Source organism: Phaethon aethereus (genome assembly GCF_964289735.1).
Source record: "Phaethon aethereus genome assembly, chromosome: 2".
Classification (NCBI taxonomy): Eukaryota; Metazoa; Chordata; class Aves; order Phaethontiformes; family Phaethontidae; genus Phaethon; species Phaethon aethereus.
In genome coordinates this window covers 15,965,114-15,993,112 of record NC_138582.1, presented here as the reverse complement: position 1 = coordinate 15,993,112, position 27,999 = coordinate 15,965,114, and the positions used below count along the sequence as shown (strand labels likewise).

The 27,999-nt window shown below is 46.7% G+C and overlaps 1 protein-coding gene across 1 annotated transcript in view; it reads right to left on the bottom strand.

Annotated features, from left to right (window-relative positions):
• EXT1 (exostosin glycosyltransferase 1) overlaps nucleotides 1–27,783 on the bottom strand; it is a 184,059-nt gene extending 156,276 nt beyond the window's left edge. Inside the window, exon 1 of the mRNA XM_081996936.1 lies at nucleotides 26,707–27,783. Within this exon, the coding sequence (XP_081853062.1) occupies nucleotides 26,707–27,659 (953 nt within the window). The 5' untranslated portion in view covers nucleotides 27,660–27,783. The remainder of the gene's footprint in view (nucleotides 1–26,706) is intronic.
• Nucleotides 27,784–27,999: the final 216 nt, after the last annotated feature.

The following is a 27,999-nucleotide window of genomic DNA, read 5'->3' as shown; positions in this document are numbered from 1 at the left end:
CGGAGGAAAGCGAGGGGGAAGAGGAGGAGGAGGAGAAGGTCCTTGCCAAACTGCAGATAAAAAGGAGGGGAGGGAAATTAAAAATAAAAAATAATTTAAAAAAGCAATCAAGGCCATAATGGCATTAGATAAACTTTCTCACAGCTACAGCTGAAAAAGGGAGGGGGTGAAGAGGAAGGTGCAAATGGGGCGTGCAGGGCACGCCGGCCACTGCCTGGTCTGAGGTGAATATCCACTTTTGTCGAAGCAGAGTGACCAAAAAAGAATAATAATAAAAAGTGCTGCTCTTGACATTAAATATTCATGGCAACAGCTATGGCACGGCTAATGGAAAGTGTCCGTAAAACCTTTAAGAAGTTTGTTAATGCATGGAGACCGGCAGAGGTCACAGCACACTTGGAGCATTGAACAAAAATAGTTTGTCCCTTTTCAAACCGGCACTAAAAAGGTGTCCATTTATTGCACCAAAACCACTGAAGGCACCAGGAAGGGTCATAGACACTCATTAACACTATTCTTGGTAGCCAGGCACTCAGATGCACAGACATTAAAACCTCCCCTTACAATCCTGACACCAGATTTTGGTTGTGGGCAAAAAGGAGGCTGCCAGACCCAAGGGCAGTGCTGCACGCTCAGTGACACCTTCCCCTGTCCCACGCTAAGGGGCAACAGCCAAAATCCATGTACTCCAGCAGTCTCCACCCTGCAGTGAGACTCAAATGTGATTAGTGAACAAAAAAACACTACAGAAACACCACGCAGCCTGCTCGTCTCTGCTATCTCAATTTTATAACAAAGTCACATGCGGACCTCGATACCCCCTGCGCTTTTAGGAGCAAGAGCAAAACATCTGATGCTCCAAAGCCAGGTCAGCAAAATCACACTTTGCCAAAGCACTCAGTTCTGTTCCTCGCTCGGAATAAATCAGTTACCCCAAATCAAGTCTCAAACTCTCTTGAGTTTTGCAGTTCCCATCGCTATTTTATCCTGAACAGCAAAGAAGTTCAACTTCCCACCCCAGGCCATGCAGAGCAACATCTGGGTTTCTGCGGCGGAGCCGGAGCTGCAGCAGTGCCCAGCCAAGCTCCAGCTTCTCCCATCACGCACCCGTCTCTCCACCAGCAGCGTGGAGGGGGGGAGCGGGTGCTTCCAGATGCCTGATCTTGGCCTCGCAGGTCACTCCCTGTTGACAATGCAGGAGAGCACCATTGCAAACCACCTCGGCTGTTGTAACAGAGAGCACTGCCTCCAGTCCTGCAGGATCACATCAGCCGGAATAAAAAGCTCCAGTTTTGAACACCGCGTGTTGACTTGTGCCTTTTTTTTCAAGCAGACCCGGGGATGCAGTCAACAGCGGCAGCTTTCTGTTAGGAGCCCCATCTTGCACCATCCATACATCCACAAGCCCCAGCACAACAGTGTTTTGGTTCTGATGCCAGTCTTCCAGCATTAATGCTATGCAAATAATAAGGATGATAAATCACAGAGCCCTGCCACTAATCCAGACACAAAAGCAATTAAAAATCTGTAACATCTACATGATGAATACTAACTGCAACGGCAACTTTGAGGCTGCCAGGTAAGTGCTGCCTGCAAAAGGTCACCAAACACATAACTGGTTGCAGTCCAAAGATCACACAGACAAGCATGCCCAGCTGTTTTAAACGTACACAGGAAGACTTTAAGGTATAAAAAATGGCCCAGATCGCTCTTGCTGCCTGTTGGCCAGTAATTTGAATCCATATGCCACTCCTGCTGCATCAGCACTGCATTTCTAATACTACTTCTAACGGCAAAGATCAAGACACTGGTTGCTTTGTTCTACTCTGGATTGCAGAAAGCATAGTGCCCACATGAAATTGTTTTCAATGCAAGGGTTGATCACATTAAGAAACCAACATATTAGTCATATTAATAAATTTGTCAAGGATATGAAGGCACAAGGATCTGTCACTTCCATTACTTGGTTCAATTAATCTGTACCGGTTTATTTATCTCCTATGGCTTGCTCAGCTTCCCAACTACTTGTATAAAAAGGTTTCCTCTCTTTTACTTTTTAATTAAAACAGAGAGTAGAAAAAAAACCCCATTCCGATTCACTCCCAGGACACAGAAGAATCCATTTGTGATGGAGAAGAAACAACCAACGCATCCAAACATTTCCTAGAAAGCCAACAACTGTTAGTGGGCCTTTTTAGGTTAATACCCATGGCATTCCTTGGCTTTATTTTACATAGAAAAGGTCTCACCATCACTGTCACATTTCACTCCTGAACATTATTAACCCTCCATATTGTGCAGGTCCAAACACCAGACTTTCACCATGGCAGAGCTTTCCAAGTTGTCACGGTCTTTTGTGAACCCTGAACTCTCCTGTGAGCACAAGCACTGGTTAAACCCTGCCCAGCACAGAAAGGGAAGAGAGACTCTTGGCTTGGGTTGTGCTGCTCTTCTCACTGCTGTGGCTAGGTTTGACAAATGGATTTATGAAATGGCCATGAGTAAAACCTGCAAAACCCACTGTGTTCCACATGCTGAATTTTTTCTGTGTCAGATGAACTCTTCCATCCGTGTGTGGTTGGTTGGTTTTCACAACTAACATGAGGTGCATGTTATTTCAGAGTTTGCAGTGGCCTAATTGTAAAGATAACTAGATGCAAAGAAAGGAGGGTGAGTTGGTAGGATGGCAACCAGAAAAAGAGAGAAAGTCAGAGTGTTCAATTCCATTAAAAGTGTGTGCATGTGTGTGTGCATACATGAAAAACATGGTCTATACATCAGTTCTGAACATGCACAGACACACAAATCACACAGGCACACTCCCCCACACACACACCCCCCAAGAAGAAAAATTTGGGTGCCACCGGACATAACATACTTGACAATCCTGGAGTATTCCCATCCCTGCAGACGACACAGCTTTGCTAATTTATCTCTGGTGCAAGAAATCTCAGTTTGGATGAGAGTTTTTGTTTTTAAGAGCATCCATTTGTCTTCCCGAAATGATGCCCAACACAAATAGAGCAAAGCATACCAGAAGATCACATAGTTTTATGTTCGTATTACGTCAATACATACCCCTCACCCATTCCACATGTGCTTCTGGTCACACATACCACATTTGGCTATTGATTTCCCTTCTAGTTTCTTTACTTTTAGAACATCTCCCAGCAAAAATCTCAAACTACTAGTGGACTTGCACATGCTTTCCTTACACAAGCACTGTATAGGTACTAAGTAGCAGAACCTTTCACATGGTAAGCACAGAGTCTGGTTTTAAGTAAGGGGAAAAAAACCAGAGTGGGTAGACTACTCAAAGCCACAAACACAGCACAGGAGAATTCGCATTCAAGACTTTCCCGTATTTGCGTTCAGCGTATTAGATCACTCTTTCCTGCAATAGTGTTTTTCTTTATCTAGACTTTGCCACAGCAACAAATCAAACCCATCCAAAGCCAGAAAGCAGCAGAGATGCCATTATCCTCAACAGACTTACATCAGGGCTGAACATGACTTGCAGTACCCAGAGGAAAGAAAGTGCTGAAAATAAGATATTAAGAGCCAAATTAATTGGTGACATAAGCAGGTACAAGTACACTGAGTGAAATGGAGTGGCTTATGCCTGCAGTGAATATAAGCATAAGCATTTAGCAGGTTCTTCCTCAAGCCTTTGTTTAAACAAATCTGAATTTATTAGTCTGCTGCTGAATAAATATGATAAATTCTTATTGAAATTATCCTCTGGTGAGCAGCAATAAATACTAGGCAATATTCTTTCAAGTGATCCAGTATTTTAATCTGGCTAAGAGCAACTCCAGATTTTCTGCATGCACAGACAAAAGTTATCATCAATACAGTAAGTGAGTGTAAAATAGTGTGATGCTGCAAGTTTTGGGAGAAACAGGGAAACATTCCCAAGCTCGGAACCAAACTGAGCAACTCAGACACCCCATCTCCACGGAGTCCATACGGTAACAATACAGAACATTTTCATACATAATTTACAAGCTACTATGAAATGCTAGAGGTCAAAACTTCCAGGGCATAATTTAACGGGGAAAACGTGCACGGCATGTCATATCAGTCTCTGTGATATTACAAAATTTAAAAAAAAAAAGTGGAGTAAAAATGCAGACAGCATTTGTGACTAGGAAGGAAAAAAGTCACCATTTGTCAGACTGGGTGTCCAAACATGCTTCAGAGTTTATTTCAATAACACGCACTCAGACACACACACATACAGAGACACAAAGGAAAGGAGCAGGGGGAAAAAGATCATTTACAAAGCATCCTATTTGTGTTCATTACCCAAAACGCACATACAGATCCACCTCAGCCTTCCCAGTGCTCTCCAGCTGCAGCGTTTAACAAACTTTGGGTGTTGTGAGACACGTCCAAGCATTGCATTTTGTTCAAGCATTGCGTTTTAATACCATGAAGATGACACCCTTTGGATCTTTGTCTCCAGAAGCTGAGGCTCGGGACTGGATCCCTTGCACAGCGACCAAAAGCGGGCAACACCTCATCTTTCACGTCCTCCCTCCAAGATATCATTCATGGCAAAGCTTCAACCGCTGTCAAACTCTTGGTGCAGCAGCGTTGCGTGGCACAGAGGACCTCCTCCAGATGGGCTACAAAAGTCCACAGCGGCAGCGCTGCCCACCCTGGGCACCTCTTCCCTGCCTGCACCAGCTCTGCCTCCGCTCCCCTGCCTGCTGCCTGCATCTCCCCTCCCACGTAGCGGCAAAGTGTCTCAAATACCACCGCAACACCCGCTTCCCAGTGCGACCATGCCAGATCCTTTGTACAAAAAAACCCCTAAAATACATAAGCACATAATATAAAATTTGTGCTAACAGGAGGTAGAGAGAAAATAAGATAATTTAGCTTAAGTTTACATAGATAAAGTAAGTTTAATCTTAAATTTAAGATTTCATAGATGTAAACTCTCTGCTGAAGGGACATGAGACAAACATACTCCATTTAAAAACATGTCTCACACACTGCTTTTACCATGTTTAAAAGAAAATCATGCTCTTTAAACCAGAGTTATTTGCTTTCCCCAAGGCCTGGCTGCAATGACTGGGGAGCCTGTGATGGGGAAGACATGCCCCCACTGCCTCCATCCTGGCTTCACACTGGTTTCAGGTGAGACGGCACCTGATCTGAAAGGTCTTAGGAAACTCTGGTGGAGCGCTGGCTCAGCAGAAAGCCTGCCAGATCTACCTGAAATCATCACACTCTGGTGTTTTGGTTTGGTTTCTAAGGAAATTTGGATCAGTGGAGTGAGTTCACACCAGGTTTGTGCTTTGAAATCACATGCTTGTGGTGCACCATCCGGCACTGGCAGCTCTCAGATTTGGTTTGTTTCTCAGTCAAGGTGCCAGACACAAATGCCCTCACACCAGAAGCCCTCGAGGTCCATGTGCATATGTTTCAAGCCATGGTGAGCATCTCTGCTGCAGGTGTGTTTGTTTCAACTATGTGGTTGCCCATGTGGTTTACAGTTTATATCTCACATTAAAAATTGAGAGTAACCTTCTCACCTCTACGCTACCCAAACCAAAACTGTGCAACCCTACTTCTAGCAAATACGGGAAGAAACAGAGCTGAGAGGGAAGAAAAAGCTGTTGCACTGAACAATATAGTGCTGCTTTGCAAATTCTTAATTCTCCCCCTCCTTCCATCCTTGGGCTTTCACACACAATATTTACCTCCTTGATATCTCCTTGAAGCTCGCTCTGCTTCTCTTGACGCCCAGCAGACATCCCACCCAGTACACATCCAGCCCTGGAGCTGAGCCACCCTGGCAGCGCGAGGCCATCTCGCACATCTCAGCACAGCTCAACCAGAAACGCTCCCCCCCCCCCCCTTTTTTTTTTTTTTTTTTTTTACAGTAGGAACATAGGCCTTCACACCCCTGGTCATGAATATAACCCCTACTACAGGGGTGTATTTTAATGTTTAAACAAAATGTATGTTGGTTTTTTTTCCTAAGCCTGTTACTGCTTTCTAACAGCAGGTTGCTTTAGGGTCTTCTTTCTTATCTTCCCCTAAGCCCAAAAATTACAAGGTCCAGCAACAGACTAATTCCTAACAAAGATGCTGATAATCATAAATAGAAATGGGTCAGAAACTTGTCTTTACTTAAGGAAATATTGCAGTGCCTGCAGCTTCCAGCTCTTCATTTTGGCTTTGCTTTGAAACCCCAAAGATGGCACCTTTGTCTATGCATTTTTCTATCTCACACTCCCTTGCAGTTTACTGCTATTTGCCCGTGAAGACACCAGTAACTGAGAATATCCTCTGCCAAAGGACACCCATTGCCTTGATTCAGTCCCTTTGCACAGGAGCCTCCACCTGACAGAAGTTAACTCCGTCCTTTCCTCCATTTCTTTCCAACCTACCAGACAATTAGATGCACGGGAACAGCATCTACATGAAGATGTGTCGTCAGGAGTACATTGCTCTGACTGCAAACTGCCAGGTTTCCATAAAACCCATCCGGGAAAGGGCTGCATTTCAGATGACTCGGGGAACAAAGGCTTAAAGAAAATCACTGCATCTGCACCAGATCTTCAGTCTCCTTTCCTCCTCCCTTCTTCCCACTGGCCTTGTTTCCCCTGAATATCTTCACCCAGCAGTTGTAAGGGGGAAAGCAGATACAAAACTACACCATTGTCTTTAATGAATTGGCTCAGTCATGCCGTTAACAGCCCCACTTAATTGTACAGTAGTATTCACTTGGCAGCTTCTCCCACCATAATGTAATAACAACCCACTGCACTGTTCCAAGTGAACTACCAGGGCTCAGTTTACCATGTTGCTTTATTCTCCACACCAACTACTCGAAATGCTATCCGCTTGACTCTTACTGCCCTGTAATTAAGCATATAGTTAAGATTAGAGTAGTCAATAGCCTTCTCAGCTTTCATGACCAACCCACGGACATGAGGTCAAATAAAGAAATATCACTGCACGGGGATACTTACCAGCAGCATCCTCATTACAGGCAAATCTGCCATTAATCATGAGGTCCAAGACAGTGGCTTTAGCATTTTGTAGTAGAGAAATGAAGTCAAGATTGTATATACAGCTGACCTATCAATAATGAGACTTAGCAAGCACTCCCTTCCTGTCTCATCAACCCTGTCTTACTAAGCCCCTTAACTTAAAATAACCAGTGTACCTGGAAGTGTAAAGCCCATTAAAAAAAAAAAAATCTAGACTTTCATCACTTCCTAAGTAACCACAAAGGCTACTTGTGAATGGCTCTGGACCCAGCCTTAGAAAGACAAAACCATCTGAGAAAAGAAATCGGAAATATTCCATGCTATTTTTTCCGCATGCAGGAACACAGCTTTATATACATGTAAAATATCACCAAAAGCTAACCCAAACCCCCCATTTAGGAACAGAAGTAGCTTTATGTGATACCTTTAATCTGAGGATCATGAAGCACTTCTAAAAATTCAGTAATCCCATCCTGCAGACAAAGAAGCTAATGTACAGCAAAATTGCTCAACTGAAACAGAGCTGGAGAAAACAAAAACCCCTCAGCTCTGCTTACTACACTACACAGCACGGCAGACTGGTTTTTCTTTTTTTACTTTGGTGCTATGTCTAAGACAGTAAAAACTATTCTCACCCTTTACAACGTAGGTACTATTTTAAAAAAGTGCATTTTTGAAAGTATATATTCTATTTCTTTAGGCTCCAAAGATTTTTTTATTCTGCTAATTGACCCTGCCAGCTTCACCGCAATTAGTCAAGCTGCACGGCTTGCTGAGGAGCTGCCCGCTGCCTCTGCCAGCAAGTCCTCCTTGCAAACGCTCGTCCTGGTCCTACAGGGAACCCATAGCGGCAGCTGCTACTGGTGGCTTCACTAGGAAATGGAGAACCTCCTCCAAGCAGAGGAAAGCAATCCTATAGAAAAGGAGACCATTAACAGAAACTTAGATGTCACCATTTTCTACACTCCTGTAGACAAGAAATACTTGTAATTTCCAGCTATTTAAATGCAGTGAGGTCAGAGTCAATGAGCAAGTTCTGGTACAATTGATCCCAGAAAGAGGCAACAATAACACTCGGGAACCAATATGGATTTTTTTTTTTTTTTTTTAAACAGTCTAACATAGCATGTTACAAAAATAGCAACACCTGACAGATACAGAAGACCTTCCACCGAAGAGCTGAGCGCTGTGGAGTCTCTGTTTCTCTGCGCGTTATGAGCAACACCGTGCACTGCTATCCAATTACAGTATGATTTTTCAGTTTAGCGCATGTGATTCCTCCCCGCTGCCCCCATGAGCCTCACATGGAGTCACACAATCAAACCCAAACCAACCTCTGGCTACAAATGTGGTTGTCTTGCCTTACCACAGGAAGCTTTTGTTTACTGCCCAAAGCATTCAAACACAGAAATCTGGTTTCTTCCTCCCCACACTTCAAATATTTGCTTAGGCCATTCACAACTTTTCCCCTTCAGCATTCCCTAAGAAACAGCAGAAACAGATACTCTTACTGTCCTGCTATTGCTAGAGACTCAGTCTCAGCTATTGATAAAGACCAGAGGGATGACATGAGGATGGGGAAGGGGATCCAGCAACAGGAGCCTGAGAAACCTGAGCTTCATCTTCTGTTCTGCACCGGCTTCCCAGGCAACCTCAGTGAGCTGCCTGAGGCCATGATCTCCCAAAACCCAGCACTTGGGCCAACCTTGGCATGCAGTGCTTCCCGTTCCTCCTGCCTCTGGCTCAGCCTCCTCGTTTGGGCTGGCCCAATTGTCTGTGGGAAGTTGCTGCCATGGCCACAGATATTTGGGCTCATGTTGTGAATGCAATGAGGGCCCAAGGGAATCACCTTCCAGCAAGGGTAAATCACTGAGACTCAACATTTCATCTCCCCAAAACACAGTCCCAGTCTCCTGGCATCCATCCTCCAACTGTCCCATCCTTTTAGAGTTGGATGGGGAAGACAACATGCAGTGACTGAAAAGCACAGCAGAATCACAGAACTGTTTAGGTTTGAAAAGACCTTTAAGATCACTGAGTCCCACCATTAACCTAACACTGCCAAGTCCACCAGGCCAGCGCAAAGGGGCCAAAGAGAAATTTGTGTGTGCCAAGTGTTCAGGGGCTGGGGGTGGATTGTTTTGTTGTGTTTTTATAAGACATGGCCTAATTAAAACACAGGGCTTGATGTTCTGTCTTATACAAGTATCAGTCACGATCCATGTAGATCGCATAGCCAAGGTGGGGTGTTTCAAGGCAGCAGGGAATGTCTGGTCATATGTTGAACTCTGCCATTAAAAGAGGACTCCAGAAATAGGCAGAAGGTTCTCCACGTAAAAACAATAGCAAAAAAAAAAAAAAACCCAAAAAACAATAACCCTTGTCTTTCTGTCTTTCCCTTGCACTGGGTTTGGCCCAAAAATTTACAGTAAAAAGCTGTAAGTGAAGCTAAATTAACTACAATTAATTGATCATAAAAGTATGAAGGTATCTTGGCTGCACTTGCTTATCAACACTAAGAAATTTTCCTAAAACTTTCCCTCTACTGCTGGAGACCTGGAGACCAAGGTTCAGCTCCGCTACACCTGGATGACAGACCTACAACAGCTGGTGTCTGTTGGGGATACTCAGGTAATGCACCCGTCCTCCACAACTGCCCCATCCAAGCCTCTTCCAGCAGCCATCCCACCTTCTTCCTTGCACGCGTCAGTGTTTACCCAGACACATCTCTCCCACGGCAGGGAGCCAGCCCAGCTCGCAGCGTTGGCACAAGATCCCAGCAGCCGGATTGGAGCAGTGTCAGTGCCAATGCAAGAGGGGCAGCGACTGTCCACCCACACCACGGGCCAGGGACATGAGGCTTGCCCCATCCTCGATGGATGATAGCAAGGATAACCAAGCCCCACTGCTGTCAAACCACAGCTGTACAGGGTTATGCAAAAAAAGTATGAGTCTTCTGATCGAACCACAGGCCAACTACACTGACCTACAGCACCGACATGCTCCTTAATACCAACGTGCACACTGCTGATCATCTGGCAGCTCAGATTCAATTAGAATTAAGCACAAGGACACAAACCACATTTCTGCCAAACCAGCCACAGCATGCAGTGTGGCGTTTCCACTGGCATTGCCTCCTGCCTGGAGGATGCCTGCCTGATCTAACGAAGCTAGAACTGCTCTAAGAGATGACACCCAGCTTGCCACAAAGTCTGGGGCCACATCATTCCCTTTGCAGCATATCTGAGTGGCTTTGGCTGCAGAAACCAATTCCCAACCAGGGATCACATCGCTGCAGTAGTAGTGCCTGCTCCTCCTGAATTGTTGATGGGTCATGGTCGCACCTAACCCCATGGACACACCTTTATTCAAAGGATCTCCTCTAAGTAATCTTTACTTCTTCCTTGGGCAGGCTGAAAGCAAACTAACAGAGCAAGGGTGGCTTCTTCTTCGAGCCTCCCTTTCAGCTCGTTTTCTGGGAAGCACAGCTGAACTCAAAAGCTTTCTGAACACACATACCTCCCAGGGCTGCAGCTGCAGAGGTTTTGGAGCACTCATCCTCCTGAGCATTGAGTGGAGAAACCACAAGAAAGTCCACCGCTTGGTGCCAGACTGTAGAAGCCTTGAAATCCCCCTTTTCTTTCTCTACCCTCAGCTCCAGCAGAACCAGGAGATCCCCCCACCTGCCCAAGCTTGGAAAAACACAGAATAGTTTGAAGTAGAGGGTTGAAGCACATGGGAGCAGAGCTCTTCAGTATATTCTACTTCCTACAAAGAGGGTCACAAGTGACTCAAGCTGCCCAATGTGAGTTCAAGCCATCTCTTTCTTCCCTCCCTTTTCCACCCTACTTCTCTTCACAGGACCACACTCATAATGATGGAAGAGTTTGAGTTAAAAGTGTCATCTACATAAAGGTTGCCTGGATACTTTGAAGATGAGTGCCACAAAATGTGTGCAAATAACAGGATTTCACTTTATGTCACATTTAAAAGAAAATGCACCCAATGCTACCACTCTGCACACAAAGGGAAAGAGAACAAATAACAAGTCCGTGTCATACTGATAGCACAACTGAAGCTAATGGCTTGGGGGGGGGTCTGCCCCCCCCTCCACTTACGCTGGTAAAATGAAACCCATTTATTCTGCAGACATGAGAAGGCTGAATCAGAAGCTACGCAAACTTTTAAATACAATTCTGTTATTGTGAATGCAAAGCAACACTGCTCTTGGAACATTTTGCAGACATTCATTAATTAAGGACCAGTAGACTTTCCAAGGATGTATCTCCCAACTCTACACGAGAGAAGCAGAAAAAAACCCCAAACAACAAAAGAAAACAAAGAAAGAAGCATTCCAGACCTTGCATGAAAAACCAAGTGGAATATTATATAGTGTGTGGGGGTGTCAAACACCTCGGATCATTTGACTTGTAGCTGGGCTCTGCAGCCTCTGACATACATGGCACATTTAGCTCACCTGTGACATGAGACTTTGCTGCAAAAGGACACATTTGCACATCAGCCTGCAATCTGGCACCCGTCCTCTGCTCCTCTGGAGGAGGGAAGTCTTCTATCTAAATAGACCAAAACTGGATTAATGGTTGGACTTGATGATCTTGAAGGTCCTTTCCAACCTTAGTGATTCTGGCCACAGAAAATAATATAAGCTCACATAAGGCAGCCGGGTGTCTCCTAACACCCTTCCTGCTGCTGGCCATCCGCTGGCTAAAGACCCAGCGCAGCCACAACAGCGCTGCTGAACAGCTACACCCTGCATACTACACTAGCATGCGCGGGTAAGACGACAAGAAAAACACGTTTCAAGGAAAATGTATTTCAAGGAAATGACCCCAAGACAGGGCAGCGGCAGCTCAACACGTGGCTTGCTGGGGGAGCGTCTCCGGAATGCAAGATGCGGGGAGCAAGGCACTTCAAGAGGGGAGATTTCTCTCTCCACCAGGGTATCGTTTAGCAATTTGTTTCGTGCTCCCAACCCCATTGTTTCCGAGACTCGCAGAAGAACAAAAGCAGCTGCTAATCAAGATTCAAAATGACAAGGCTTGCCTCACCGAGAGAAAGCAATACCTAAGTCATATCTGCTTTTGAGAAGGCTACAATTCATATAAAAGCTGAGCAAAGCTGCATTTTCTCTTCTACCACTTCAAATAATTGTGCAAGGAAGAACAGGGTTGAAGCAAACATATTCCAAAGCATGCCAGAGCTGAAGGTGCCTCGCAGCCCCACAGCTTTTTGTTTTCATTAGGAAAAGTGGATTTTTGCTTGTTATTATTTAAAAAAAATAAACAAACAATAGGCTTAGACTGTGAGTTTTCTGAAAGGATTTGGTTTTCACACTTGACCTTTAGAACAGTCCTAAGTCACTCACATGCCTCACTTGAATATCTAATTGGTTTAAATGATCTAGTTCCACTTTTTCCCAGAAAAAAAACCTTGCACGTGGTGGCAAGGAAGGGCTTTTGCAGGGTTAGAGCAAGCCGAAAGAAAAAACAGAAGTAACACAAAAAGGCTGTTCCCCATCCCTAGAGATCCACCGGTGCTGTCCTGTGCATGCACTCGCCCTACCTTACACACAAGGGCTTACAACACTGTAATAACAGATTCTCTACTAATTTAAAGATAGACTAAAACCATACAAAGGCATCCTTTATCTTACAAATAGAACAAAACAAGGCAGAAACAAGCTCATTCTTCGGCTTATAAAACAAGCCTTTACAGATAATTATGTTTTATTACTCTTCATTTTATGAGGATTGTGTTATACAAAACAAATACCAGATGCCTATTTGTTGAGTTCGGGGCACGGGGAAGGAGAAGGAATCTCTGTGAGCACTGCTCTAAGCAGCTCTGCTTTTAATTAAACACAATAAATGCATAAAAATTAATACTGTGTGAAACCAGCAGGTAGGAAGCAAATGCATGAACATGTTGCTGCTGAAAGACCCTCTCCCCTCCGAGCTCCTGCTGCAAGAGCAGCCACTCACGAGCCTGTTGCTCAGGGTTGGTGCTCTCTGAGCAAGGCTCCTTACGTATGTGCTTCCTTGAAAAATTAATACCAAACTTTGCAGATAATCAAAAGCTTTAAAAAAAAAAGGGGGAAGGTGGCAGGATTCAATTCTACTTCTGTAAGAGACACACACATAGGCTCAGACAGGAAAACCTGTAACCAACGAAAAGATGGGGGAAGAGGGGAGAGAAGGCAAGGAGGTGTTAAAGGGGTTTCTGGAGACCTTAAAATAAAGCAACCACCCAAAATGGGCCGGACTGTTCAACCGTTGACTTGCCAGACTCATACAACATGCTCCCAAACGGCCTGACGGAGCATGCAGGACCGGACCCCACACCCGAGACCAGGAACACGCAGCTGAAACACTGGGACACAACCGAGGGAGGCACGCAAAGCACACCCAGTACAACAGCAAGAATGGCACACAGTTCCTCAAGGACAGTAGAACACGGCCAACTTTCCAGCAACAGCCAGATGTCAGCCACCACCCAGCCAGAGGCACCCCTAGGAAATCTATTTCCCATTTTCAATGGTGGTTTCCTCTTTCATTTTAATTGCATTAAGATCCAATCGTGGGGTGACAATAGACACTTCTTACTTAAGGCCGACACCAGCCCTACATTGTAAATCCCGTTTTCAACATCATGCCTGATAATGCTTTAATGTTCTGCAAAAAAGACTGAAATTGTGTACGCAGGATTTCATTTCATTGCAGCGGGGATCTGTTTTCTAGAAAGATGTTTTTAAAAAGAGAGATTTTAAAGACACAGCGCAGCATAAATGCAAACGGGATGGTTTCCATGCTTTGCTGTTCTTTTCCAGATTTCCATCTATCTTAATTATTGAAATTGAGGATGGGTCTCCTCTGTTATCCTTTGCCAATGTATATTCTCAACTTACTTCCTAATGAAGTTTGTTTACAAATGCATTGTTAGTCCAGTCAGTTAATTATAAGACCACAGTACCACAAAATGCAATTACAGTAATCAGTGCATTGATTATTGTGAAACATGGTTAAAGTAAATAAGAACTATTGCTATAACCAGTAACCACACCAACAGGGCAACCTAGGATCACACTCATATCTCTAAACCCTTAGATCTCCAGTTTTATACTCAAACACCACAGACAATCTCACCATTAATTATTTTACTACGACCTGTGTCTGAAAGATTTTTCATTAAAAATTAAAAAGTAAAAAGCCCTTTTTGCTAGAAAGGACTATTATTACAGGCCACCAGAAATAGCTAACAGAACAGAAGATGAAAACCTGTTTTCACTGCAGTTCACTGACGTTTCGATGCACAAAGCCAAGCGACGCGTGTCCTAATGGCTCCACTGGTTATTTTGGTTCTCAGCAGCAGTAACCAGAAGGGACACGGGCAGGCTGGGGGCGATGAAGAAGAGTCCTGCGAAAGATGGCAGGTGCAAAGAGCAATGATTTTTTGACACCTTCAGAGCAAATGGTTAAGACAAGGAGCAGGATCCCCTTGCACGAACACAGAGCAAGAGTCTGTCCAGACCGTGGGGTGCTCAACCTCCAAGCTCCACAGTGCAGACAGAGCAGGATTTGGGGAGAGGGCAATGCAGGCAGAGGCAGCAGCTGAGAAAAAAAGCCAGCCCCATGGTTAGCTCCATGTCAAAAAACATGCACTGAGAGTTTAGAGACAAGTCGGGGTTCAGGGCTTCCCCTGAGCTGAGGGTACCCGAAGCCCTCACACTGGATGGGGAGCTCAGGGAGCAGCACCCGCGCGTGGCCAGGCCGGCTGCCTGCCCAGGCCGGCTGCCTGCCCAGGCCATGGGGGCTCTGGCCAAGACAGGACACACTGGGTCTCTGCCCAAGCTCATCTGGGCAACCAGATCTGCTCAGATCTTCCAGTTCTCCTCACCCCACCTACCTACAGCAACCCAGAAACGGCATTTACAGGCAGACGGGACAATAAGGCGCTGGGATGTTCTTAGCTGAAGGCGAACGACCACCTCCCGCTATCAACAGCTCCAGTACTTATTTCCTAAGATGCCACATCTACAGAAGCCGCCTTCCAAGGAACAAAGCTAAGACTTTATTACCATTTTCTGCAATTAAATTTTGGGCAGGAGGTAGAAAAGCAATCGCATTCGTGTACATGTTTATGACGGGGGGGTCATTTAGGAGGAGAGGGGAGGGCAGCGAGCGCCCGTACCCACTGGCTTTGATGTGTCACCCACCCGCCTTCGCACAGCTCCAGCTGCTCACGCACTCCCCTTACCCGCGCTTTCCCCGCCACCGCTTCACTCCGTCGCTTTAACCTCGCCACAAGAGCAGCACCATGGAAAGAGAGAGGGAAGAGGGTGAGAAAGAGAAATAAAGAGAGAGAGAGAGAGAGAGAAGAGATTTGGGGCTGGAAAAGTCAACCTGACAGAGGAATCTGGAAAGACCCAGAGATGAAAGCAGCAGAAATAAGGGATATGTCACGTGTTTATTAAAATGGTGGCATGATTCTCGTAAGGAAAGCATATCTTTGACACCTCCTCAAAAATCACTCTCATAAAAAAGCCACCCAGCAACCTAGGACTGCTAAATTTAGCACCAGTTTTATCTGTTGTCAAATATGCATAATTGAGACACTTGTCCAAGGCAAAACTAAAACAAAAGACATTTTAAAATATCTTGCTTAAACTAATCCACATGCCAGAACTGACCACTAAGCCTGAGACAACGCCAAGCAGTGAAGGGAAAACTAACACCAGCTTGAATTAAAACCTGCAGAACTGTAGTTAAAAAAATAGGCAGGGAAGTGGGGGCAGAGAGCAGATATGAAAATGCACGATCATCTGAAATATTTCCCCACCTTCAAAAAATGTCGCCTTGAAATTCCTACCTGCTTCATTCACCCCGCTGCTATCAGATTTTTTTTATTACCCTCACTTTTGAGAATTTCTCTGGTACTTAGTATGCAGGAGCGGTGTGCGAGAATAGATCCCGCTGCCATAGATAATGCGGTTCTAAGGGAAACCCATCAATTGTTAATGGCCATGCAAATTGTTGAAACTAGAGAGTTATTCACAGTTATCTCGCTGTGATTTGGTAAGTGTCCATGCCTGATGTGATCACTCACTTGATATATTATTCCATTACAATTCAAGTAGTAGCCTTACCTTTCAGTTTTAGGAAAAAAAGCCTGAGAGAGTGGGAGGGTGAAGGGATGTTATTTGTTTTAAATTCTTTTAAACAGTCATACATATCTTCTCGCGGGAAGGTTTTACAGGACGATAAATCCCTCCCTGAGACTCGTCCTGCCTTACCAAAACGTTTAAATTCCTCCAATCAGAAACTGAAGGAGTTTATCGTGTAATTTCAGACCCTGATCTTGCAAAGCACCTTCTTGTGTTTCAGCTGTACACATGGTTCCCACATCCTTTGGGGCACTGGATCTTCCAACTGCAGGTTGCACCACTTTACATTTTCTGATCAGGGTTTTCCACTGCTTATGCTAAAATTTGCTGACATTTAATAAGCTATAGGCATGTCCTCAAATCCATAATGCATTCGCTCTCTTGCAGCACCCATTTACTGATAATTAATTTTCAGCTTTATTGCAGCTCCAACATATCAGATCTTTTTATTTTTTCTTCTTGTCTTAGATTTATTACTTTTAGCAAAGTGTACTTTGTTTTTTTTATTTTGTTTGCTTGTTTTTCAACAGCCCTTATGGGGGAAAAGTTACTCTTCATTATAAAGTGTTTCTGAAATCACAGTATAAAAAATAAATCCTATAATTATGTTTCCCATTAGGATTAGATAAATTATATTTAATTAAAAAAAACCCACAATTGCTAGTACCCAGCACAATGGTTGGTGGCAAATTGAGGAGATGAAACATTTTACATGTTTATCTTCCTGAAGCAGGTAATTGAGTCTATGAGCAGACACACCCAAACAAGACTTCAGAGATATAAATTCAGACATTATAAACAAAGATTTGTCCTTCCCTTCAGATAAAGGTTCTGATTTTTAGAAGCAACCTCCAACTTTATTCTTGGAGACTACAGCAAGTACAATTTTGATGGGCTTTCGAGCAGTTACACACTGAACTACCTGACTGCACCAGGAATTCTAGTATTGCGATAAAACGTCTGCAATTATTCACGGGGCAAAAAACAATACCAGAAGTCAAGATCTGAGCAACCTGATCGAGTTGATGTCCCCGCTCGTTGCAGGGGGGTTGGACTAAACGGCCTTTAAAGGCCCCTTCCAGCCCAAACCATTCTATGATCTTCTAGGAGAATGAAAAAAAATCAGGATTCCTAACCAAACTCTGCCACGCTCACCCCTCTCCGGCACCGCTGTTGGGCAGGTGATGTTCTCCACCAGCCTGACGGTCGCAGGTGATCGTAAGGCATGCTGCAGTGGTAGGCAACGATTTATACCCTGCTCCTTCTTACAGCCTCCGAGAACTAATTATTAACGGGACAGGGTCCCCCACGTACACTTTGCAAACATTACAGTATGCATTTTCCATTTAGGAACTGCTGCCAGTATTGCTACGCACAGCCAGTCAGCATCACGCGCTGAATTTTGTTTAGGAGCTGAAAAATGATTGATCTTATTGATTTGTGTCAACAGTCTGACATGGCCGTATCGACCGGCGGTAATTTTCTGGGAGGAGCTGGGAGGGGAACAGGAGATAGCATTTTCTGTAACACGCCATCCCGCCCAAAGAGAAAATGTTAGAGATGCCGGTACAGCCATCGTCGGGACCGCACTGCGACTCGAACCGACACAAGTGAGCGACGAGACACTTCCCATGACCATGTTTACAGCAAATCCACTGCTAAACACCCCACTGTATAATTATAATCTATTACAATTATGCAAAGAAGTAACATTTCAGAAAGGCCTTCTCATTTCCCATTCTTAGCATTGAATACTTTTGTTTTGCAGCCAATCAACTAAATTAGCCCTAATTCTGTTTCATTCACAAACACAAAGAGTGTATTAGAGGGGAAAGAAGTGAACGAACGGGAAATTCACTTAGGAACCCGGGAATTATTTCATTTTCATGTATTTCTGGACTAGAAACCATCATGGGGAAAAAAATGTCAACTTAAGGCAGAAGAGCTTTACTGAAATTGCTGACTGCACCACGAGAGCCCTTGGAGGAGTGATCAGAAACGGCAGTGCTTCATCACCTTTGGCAGTATCGGAGTGAAGCAAGGAGAGTTAAAAGGCTGATATGCCAAACGTGACGACGTATCCCAACCCATGACAAGGGCCAAACCCAAAGAAGCTTCTGTGGGGATTCTCCCGCCATACACACACAGAAGAGCTGCTTGATGCTGCTTCTGACGACTAGCGCCTTTTATCAGAAAGTCACAATTCAGACCTACGCTCACCAACGCTTCCCAAGAAGGAGACATAGAAAACATTAGTGAGTAATATTTCAGTTTTATGTAGGATTTTTCTCTGAAATATTATAAAACAATAAGATAACCTCAAAAAATGTGTAGGGAAACCAAAGCATTCTTCCCCATTTTAAAGGCACACGGAAACGTAACAACCAAGCCACAGTGACCAGGTGGCCCACGGCAGTCCTGGCCGTGGCACTGCAGCCCCCAGACCACTCATCCAACGGGAGCCCTACCAGCACCACACTTCACCCACGGACTGCAGGAGCGCGGAGATGTCTGTCTTACTAGAACGTGAAACGGGAGCCCGATTGAGCCAACACAAACACTCCAACTCTACCACCTTTCAGGGAACACCCGCTTAGTGCCCGATCTCCATTCTTGCCGAGCACTACACCACCTGAAAAACTGAGGTTAAATCTCAGTGAGAAGCGGTGGGAGAGATGAGTGGGGAAAACACAAGATATTTAAAGAAAATATCTTGTCTGTCTTGGAGACAGACTTTTTAGCAGGGCCTGTTGCAATAGCACAAGGGATAACGGTTTTAAACTAAAAGAGGGTAGATTTAGACTAGATATAAGGAAGAAATTTTTCACAGTGAGGGTTGTAAAGCAGTGGCCCATGTTGCCCAGAGAGGTGGTCGATGCCCCACCCCTCGCAACATTCAAGGTCCGGTTGGACGGGGCTCTGAGCAACCTGGTTGAGTTGAAGATGTTCTGGCTCACTGCAGGGGGGTTGGACTAGATGGCCTTTGAAGGCCCCTTCCAACATAAACTATTCTATGATTCTACGAAAATGGCATCTTCTCTCTCTTGTTATCGAGGAGGCCTAACCCCTTAAAGTTATGGCTTAAAGTTATGTTTCCTTATTCTGAGAAACAATAACATTTTAGGAAGTCAGATCGCATTTGGAAAGCCATCAGACTGGCAGCACTCACACCGGCTCTTTCCCAGCAAAGCAGTTAGGCATAACATTTTGCTGAGATTTCAGGCTGTTATTTCTTAAAGCGTTACTTCCCTTTTCTCATGTGAAAGTAATCTCCTCTGTTTTCTTCTCATTTGGAATTCATTCCTTAATCTTGTTTCTCCTGCACCACCGCATTGTGTTGATCTCTCCTGCCTCTGAGCCACCTCCCCGGCCCCATGGACCCCGTGCTGCAACACCAGGACAGGGACTGCTCTAAGCACGCTCTTTGGTTTCTTCCACTGCATGGGTGTCAACTGTTACAAAGGATAATTTGCTTCACAAGTAAAAGAAATGACAACTCCCACCACTCTCTGGCCTGGATCTTTACTCCCCCCATGCATGCCCGGTGCTGCAGTCCCCTCCTGCCCCAGCACCAGACCTGCCTGCCCCAGAGACATGGGGATGAGTTATCTGCATTGTGTAACTCCCTCCAGTTGACTGGGAAGGCTCCTAAATTAAGGGCAAGACAGTGACGATGTATGTCCTGTTTCCTCCTGAAATCTGGATTTAAAAAGAGCAACACAAAGCCTTATGTAAAAGCACAGCATAGCTAGATGAATAGAAGAGGAGGAAGAAATCTACTGCTCAGTGTAAACAATGAGAAGGTTTTGAAACCTATACATCCTAAAATACTCAGGAACGTGGAAAGCTTGCAGAACCTTAAATATAACCTGAAGTTATACTCACACATTCCTATATGCTGAACTAATCTCCATACGACATGGAACGGGAGTATATATCTTGCATCATCATCTCAATATAGCCAAGTCCTTGAGAAGTCAGTCACCCCAGCAGCACAGAGCACAGCGTTTAGCTCCCTTCACAGGCCAGACAGTTATCTGCATACCTACCAATTATTTTTCTCTGGTGAGCAAAACAGTTTGTTTACCCAAGACCACAAAACTCTGTGGATTTTCTGAAAGAAACCCTGCAAAGAGAAAGGGAAAACAATCACAGATAATACTCCAGAAATCATCAGATTACAGCACATTCTCTTGACTCACATCTGTTGAGTAAAGAAGTGCTTCGTGCCGACCAGTTTTATTTACCTCCCTCTCCCGCAAGCGCCTGCCGGTTTACTTTCCAGTGGGCTGTTCCAGGGCTGAATGTGGGGCAAAAGGATTACTTCCAGCAGAGTCAAACCGCTAGCCTTTTCCGCTTGGGTTTGTCTTGAGCTGAAACTCCCCTCGTTCAATCCCGTCCTCCCGGGGAGATGCACCACTTCAGAGCTGCACAGGTGTGCAAAGAGGTCCATGGCTAGGAACACCCTCAGGGCAGCGGGGAGCAGCAGGCAGCAGCATGCAGGCCCCCAGGAGAACCCCAAATTTGGCCACCCCTCTTCCTTAAGAGCAGTTTCAGTGAAGCTCACCTTAGGCTGGTACAAAGAAGTTGGGGTTTGCCCTGTGAAATGCCCAGCCAGAGAGGCTGAGAAGGCAGGGGCACTGGGGGATGCTCTGCAGCACCCTCTTGCTGAGGGTATCTCGCTGGGGGCACGGCAGGACTTCATCTTGCCCAGACGGGTAGCTGGAAACTTCACTTGGAGCTCAGTTCTGATCTGGGTTCAACAAACCCTTCAAACTACCTGTTTCAGCATTAATTCTGCTTAAAATTAAAATGATGACTCAGATCATTTTTTGGTTTGAGTTCTGTTCTATTGCCAAACATCTCTTCAGTAATAATTATTTACCAATAAATTATCCTAGAACAATTTTCCTAGGCAGGAAAAATAAAAGCAGAGCCCCTCCAGGTGTGAAAGCAGTGTTCACCTACATTTCTGCATACAGAAATTGCCTGCTCCGGACCAGATCAGACATCTACTGTAATGCTTTGTCACCACAGAGCCTCGTATGAGATGCTTCACAGAAAGATGCAGAAAAGCCTGCGGCAAGCAATTATAATAATAACTCGCCCCACAAGAAAACTTAATTACTTGAGGTTAGGAGGGCGCCTGGTTTAAGGCCCGCGGGCAGGGCGGGCTCCTCTGCCAGTGCCTGACCCCACACACCCGGCCACACACGCTGCGGTGCTCGGCACCGCTCGCACGGGGAAACACGCACACGCATCCACCTCTCTTCCAGGAAGAGCCTGGTGCACACGGCCAGGCTGAGGATTGCACCGCTGGCCGTGAGCTCCGGGATGCTCCCGTCGCCCCTGCTCCCAGCTCCTGCCAGGGCATCAGCCCAGAGCCTCCTAGGTCGGAGCCCCTAACTGCTCCAGGGCAACTACTTGCATGAAATCGGCGTTTAAAAGGCACATAAGGACACTTTGCAATATGTACAGAGAGCAGGAGGAGGAACACGACAGAGCAAATCCCATCTTTCTCGGACATACATTAAAGTTTTGTTATTTACCTGCTTATTGCCATTTGGAATAAACGCATTGTAAAACAGGCAAATTTCCAGTTTCTTGAAAATTGATATTAAAATAAAAAAGCAGTCTGGTGGGGATAGGTCTCTCCAGGAGCCAAGATACTCTGGGAAAATGCCCAAGCTCTCTCAGTAGTTCTTGAGTTTCATCCAAGCTCCTGAAGCAGCCTGGTGATATACAAGACGCACAGACCGGTTCCAGTCTCAGTTCAGATGTCCCGTTCAACAGCCACGCCAAACCTGGGTGATTTCTCAGGCCTGTCCTAAATAGCTGCAATGGAGCTGACTTGTGAAGGCTTTTAAGTAATTCCAAAATTAATTCAGTAAGTGATTAAGTGTGGCACTTATATTTATGTTTTAATACAACACACCGAAGTTCAGTATGTTGAAAATGTAAGAATTTCACCTTTGTTCAAAACATGCACATACATGCGTATGCAGCATCTAGATTATCATCACATGTTGGATGGGCGTGCCTGAGCCTTACTTCACATTTTCCTGCTGGTCTTGTGAGTGGCAAAGTCACCTCTAGTGTCTAATTCCACCACTTCTTTTTTTATGTGTTTCTTTCATTCCTGGTGGAAAGGAAGCGAAACTAAAAGTTGCTTTTCTTCCCATTCTGTGCGTATTGCATGACTATAACCTTTGCTCAGGACAGCATTTTCATGGGTAGGAGGTTCAGCCATGATTGACACAGGTTCCACCAGTAGAATGCACACCAGGTAAACCTACTGGCTCCCAGAGATTAATGAAAAGGTTCTGCTGGATATTTTCACCCGTAAAACTACACACACAACGCTGCTCAATGCTGTTGTGTGCCCCGCAGAGATGTCTCACAGGCATAAGCACGCGGTATGCTGTTGCTCTCTCCCAGCGGCCAGCAGCCTCAAGTAGATCTGTGCACAGCTCCTTCCATAGGCTCCTCCTCAACCACACACCTCCAACCTCCTCTCGCAGAACTAGTCCCACCTCATGAGGTCCCAAGTGTTTTGCCTGCCTTTCTCAGTTCAGTCCTGATCACGAAGGCCTTCTGAGCACTGACCAGTCAGAAAAATTTACGCAGTCTTTACCTCATTACACTAGTCATCCTCCACCATAAGTTCACATTTCTCCAAAACGAAATTTTCTGCTCACCTCCCCTTCTCCATCCTACTCTCTTCAACCCTGTTCATGACTTGTTTTTTCCATTTTGTTCATTACCAACATTAACTTTAGCTATCCTGCACAGATATGAGCAAAAGCCTCCTCAAATAAGCTTCTAATGAGACCTTATGGTTTTGGACACCATCACTGCTACTCTCTCCATCTTCCAAGGGCACGGTTGCTGCAGATCGGGGGATACACCACAGACAACGTTATTTACTTTCCTAGAAAGATTCCCATTTTGGTGCAAATCTCTTCTCCACATCTGGCTTTACTAGAACATTGCATTCCTCCATTTCTTTTGGTATCCTTAGTCATTTATATTACCTTCCAAAAAGTAATTATTTGGAACCAGTTAAGCCTGTACATGAATTCTGCCTTTGTTTAAAACACATTGTACATATGTATATATTTAGACTGTCATTAAATATTTAAGAGGCTGTCTTCAGACTTCAGCAGCAGCACTGTTTATTCACTTAACCCTTTATGAAATGGAAAGCTTGAGGCTGAAATCGTACCATGGAGGAATTCAGAAAGCCCAACTGCCCTAGCACTTGGTGACAAAGGCCAACTTTCACAGTCAAGGGCACCATAAAGAAACTACAGTTTTTCTTTCTTTTCCTTTATATCCTGTTTGCTAGTAGTCTACTCATGATAATGCAATTCATTTTAGTCTGCATCAGCTTTATCTGCCGAGACGCGTAACTGGGATGCAAATTAATGAGCTGTAACATACAAATGGATCTTTCAGTACAATTCATGGAGACAGTCAAATACGCACATGCCCTTCCCTCCTTCCTCCAAATGAAATAAGATACTCTATGCATTTTCCACAGGTCAAGAAGTCACCTTTCTTAGCTCTTTCAATCTCCTAGAGAGGAAACAATGCATCCTATGGACAGGTAGACCTCGTTCAAACCCAGCATCGAATGTTGTGCCGCAGACGAAACCCCATCACAACTAACTTGCAGTGTGCACTGGTGCCAAGCGTAACACACCACTACCAACCTGTTGACATGAGATTACTGTGTTTTAAAATCTGGTCACCTAATTTACTCAGCTTGGCAAGGCATCTACCTAGAGCCATTTATACTTTGCCCTGGCAAGGACCGGTATCTCAGGGCCAGCTCTCCATGGCCAGGGCACCTGCCCTCCTGCCTTCCACACAAAGTGAAATGGCGTGTCACAGCACAGAAGGGTGCGATCTACAACCTTCCCAACTCTATATGGATATGCAAATACACGTATCCTGGAGAATGCATTTTTCTTCTTTTTGATTAAAACCTTGAGGACGCACTGGTAAACCCAAGCACAAAGCGCCCCACGAGAGCAGCTCTGTGTGCCGTTTTCAAGGCCCAGCTGTATTCAGAGACATTTCTTTCCCAAGCACTACAGCCTTCTTCATGATCAGATGCTGCTGTAGGTAGGGTGAATAGCAAAATCCTACAGCTTTCACACCTGGGTTACACATCAGTTACGGAAGCGTTTCAACCAGCTGACCGACATGATGCTACCCCGGGGATGTGACCATGTTGGGTTTTATAAAGGGAGCGGAGCGCCAGGTGTGGTCTGTATTCGCACGGGAGAGACGGAGAACGCGGGCCGCCGCAGGACGCGGTGCCGGCAGATCAGCAGATGGCATACTTTGCTGCGAATCGGCACCGAAGCAGGAGCAGGAAGGGGCAGCAGCACGCTCTGGCAGGTGCGCTCGCTCAGATAAGATGCCAGGTTAAAGAGCTTCAGCATTTCCAGTCCTTTGCCAGAGCGAGCCTGTCCATCTCCGTGGCCCGACCACAGATTCAGCCTGCCTCGCAGTAATCTTATTTTCTTGTAATTATCCTTTTTCACTTCCTGTCTTTAACAGCAGCATTGTGACAAATGTTGAAGTCCCCATACACCACTCCAGATACGGCCGCATTTTAGCGGCAAGTATGTTTTTTTTGTATGAATGGCATGGCGTACCAGTTGGTTTAATGCTACCGTATCCCCTGAGGGTTGTTATGTACACACCTCACTACAAAATGAGCATCAAATACGCTTTAGGAGGGGCAGAATTTATGGGGAGAGGTCTATCTTTTCTTAGACAAAATGGCATAGCTGTAAAAAAATTGAATATGGCCCTACTCATGTCAAACCACAGGTGGGTACGTTTGTTTTTATGACAACTTGGACAGCACACATGCTGTAAAACACAGCGAACAACCAGGACTTTTTCTATCTGTAAATTAGCTCCAATTTCCGAGATCTATGCCAAAAAACAGTAAGCCTGCAAGGCTACAGTTGTCAGGTCTCTCTTCTCTTCCCTGCAAAAAATATTCCCTAAAGGAGATCACAACCCAAAGGGACTCCCAGGTCACGAACAACATGAGCTGAGCTCACTATCTCCACTGATCGCTTGGTACTGCCACTCTATTGCTTCCACGTGTGCATCACTTCACCACTCACCCATCAGTTTTCTGACAGTGAATGGGATTAGAAGTCCACCAAGTATTGCCACTGCTGTCTTTTCCCCCTCTGTGGAGGACTTACAGTAACCGGAGGGCGAGCAGAGCTCGCCCAGGCACATGCAGGCTTCCTGGTGTCACGGTGCTGACCTTCCTGGTCTCTCCCAACCCCCTGTGGCTAGTTTCGGTGGAGAAACAGGCAGCCAGCTGGAAATTTTGATCAGCATTAATGCCACTGTAGTTTCTCCCCGACTGCTCTCTGGGAGTATTTTTCCACCCACGTTCCTCTATGCATCACAAACCCCTCCAGCCGTTGGCAGCTCCCAGTGCAGCTCCACCACACGCTATACGGCTGGTCTGTTTTAATTCAGCATCTAACTCCTGCTATATGGGAAACATTCTTATGCAGAAAACTTCATAGACACCTACTCTGCAGCAAACATAGCGGTGGTGGGCATTTAAATGAACTAATCAGTTGCAAACGGCTTAGTCAGCAATCACAGTCCTGGAGGTAATTCCCAGGAAGCGATTTTCCCAGCAGCTATATATACAAACCTGAAAAGCAGGCTGGAAGACAAGGGTAGCACCACAGCGACACAAAATTTGGCTACACAGTGACATTACCAACAAATAAAAATCAGGGAAAGCCAAGAAACCAAGCATTCACAGAAAGCACACTCTGTGCTCGCGCCACCAGTGTATCCCCTCGCATGTAAAAATCAGAAACTCAGACACAGGACACGAACGCAGTCAACGTTCCTTTTTCCTCCTTTTGTTACTGATGCTGTGCGGCTTGAAGCGAGAGGAAAAAGACGGCAAGACCAGTTATTGCCTCGCCTGTGGAGACACCCAGACGCCGACCAGACACCAGGCAGTGATTTTTGGAGAGAGCATCCCTGCGATCACCCTCAGCAACTAGCCCACTGCGGGAGCCAGGCTCACGCACACATGGAAGACGGCTGAGGACTCACACAAACTTTGTTTTGGGGCAGGGAAGGCACAGGGCATCGACCCCAAAAGGCACTGGGGGACGAAGGGCAGTGCCAGATGCCAGAGCATCCTCCAGCAGCTGCTTCGCCGCTGGCCACGTTCGCAAAGCTGAAGGGCTGCGGATGCAGGTCGTCGGTCCCCGGGCGAGCAATGCCACGGCTGCGGGACGCTGCGCCACCCTTCAACACTCCCCTGGCCAAGGCAGCACCCAGCCAGCCAGCAGCCTCGCGGGCGACAGGAGGAGTGACCGACCTGCCCGAAGGAGAGATCGCATGCTCCTCATCTGCCCGGGAGCCAGGGCCGCCCTGTGGAGACAGGCACGCCGGCACACCCCGGGCACAGCGTGCGGGGAAGGGACAGCGCTCACTTACTTTTCATATTCGGCGTTGTCTCGATCGCAGCGCGAATCCTTGTGCTTTTGCCAGTCTTTGCCATGCTTGCAGGTGGTCAGGAGGACAACATCCTCTCCGTTATGGACGTGATATAAGGCATTCCTGGTGTCTGACCCTATCCCCGTCAGGTACCTTTTCCCCTTGAATACCAACATGTACTTCCTGAGAGGAGGGATGGTGTTAAACCTCAAAAATCCCTTCTCCCCTCCTGTCCTAGGATGATCCTTAGAAAAGAGTGGGATAGAAACGTCAAAGTTGGGTCTGAAGTTTTCAGTACTGATGCTGGCTTTGGCCAGCATGGCCTGGCCGATGTCAAACCCCACATCCTCGGTGTAGTCAGGCCAGGTGCCAGAGTATAAATTAAAAATCAGGTGGTTTCTGCCGTTGTTCCACAGGTGGAGGCTCTGCACCTTGGAGCGGAGGTTGTGCACATACTGGGGGGACAGCTGGTCCCGGTCCAGGGTGTCCAGGCTGAGGACGAAGAGGCAGGCCTGCCCGGGGTCGGAGGTGTAGAAGCGGGAGCCCTCGATGGCAGCCAGGACGTTCTGGTAGCTCTCGGCGATCTTCTCCCCCTTCTGCTGCGGGTAGACGTAGACCTTGAAGCCGTTTTTCCGGCACTGGGCGAAGTCGAAGCAGGACTCCATGCGGCAGCGGCGCCCGCGGTAGAGGCCGGCGCTGGCGTCCCGCCGCTGCCGTGGGGAGACGCGGCCGCCGCCGCCCTCGGGGCCCGGCCGCTCGGCGGGCGCGAAGGGCCGCAGGGCGTCGGGGAAGCGGGGCCAGGGCCGCTCGGCGCCGGGGCGCGAGGGCGGGCCATGCCGGCTACCGGGCGGCGGGTGCCGGGCCGCCCGCAGCCGCACGCCCCCCAGGTAGAGCAGCACGGCCAGACAGGTGCCGGCGGAGAGCAGCGTCAGGTAGCGTTTTTTGGCCTGCATGTGTCCGGCGGGGGTCCGGGGGGCTGCGGAGGAAGGCGGGGGCGGCCCGAGCTCGCCGGGCGCCGCTCTCAGCTCCGCTCCGCCATCTTCCCGCCGGCGAGCGCTTCAAACTCTCTTCGCCCACCTCCGCTCGGCGCCGTTCCCCAAGCCGCCGGCCGCGGCCGCGCATGTGGGCGACCGCCGCAACTTTCTCCCCGCCGGTCTCTCAGGGGCGGCGGGCGGCGGCGGCGGGCCGGCGGCGGCCCGGCGGGGCGCCCCGCATGCACTCAGGGGCCGGCCCCCCGCGCGGGGCGGGCACCGGGGCAGCCCCGCTCCCGCCTTCCCGCCGCTGCCTGCCCTC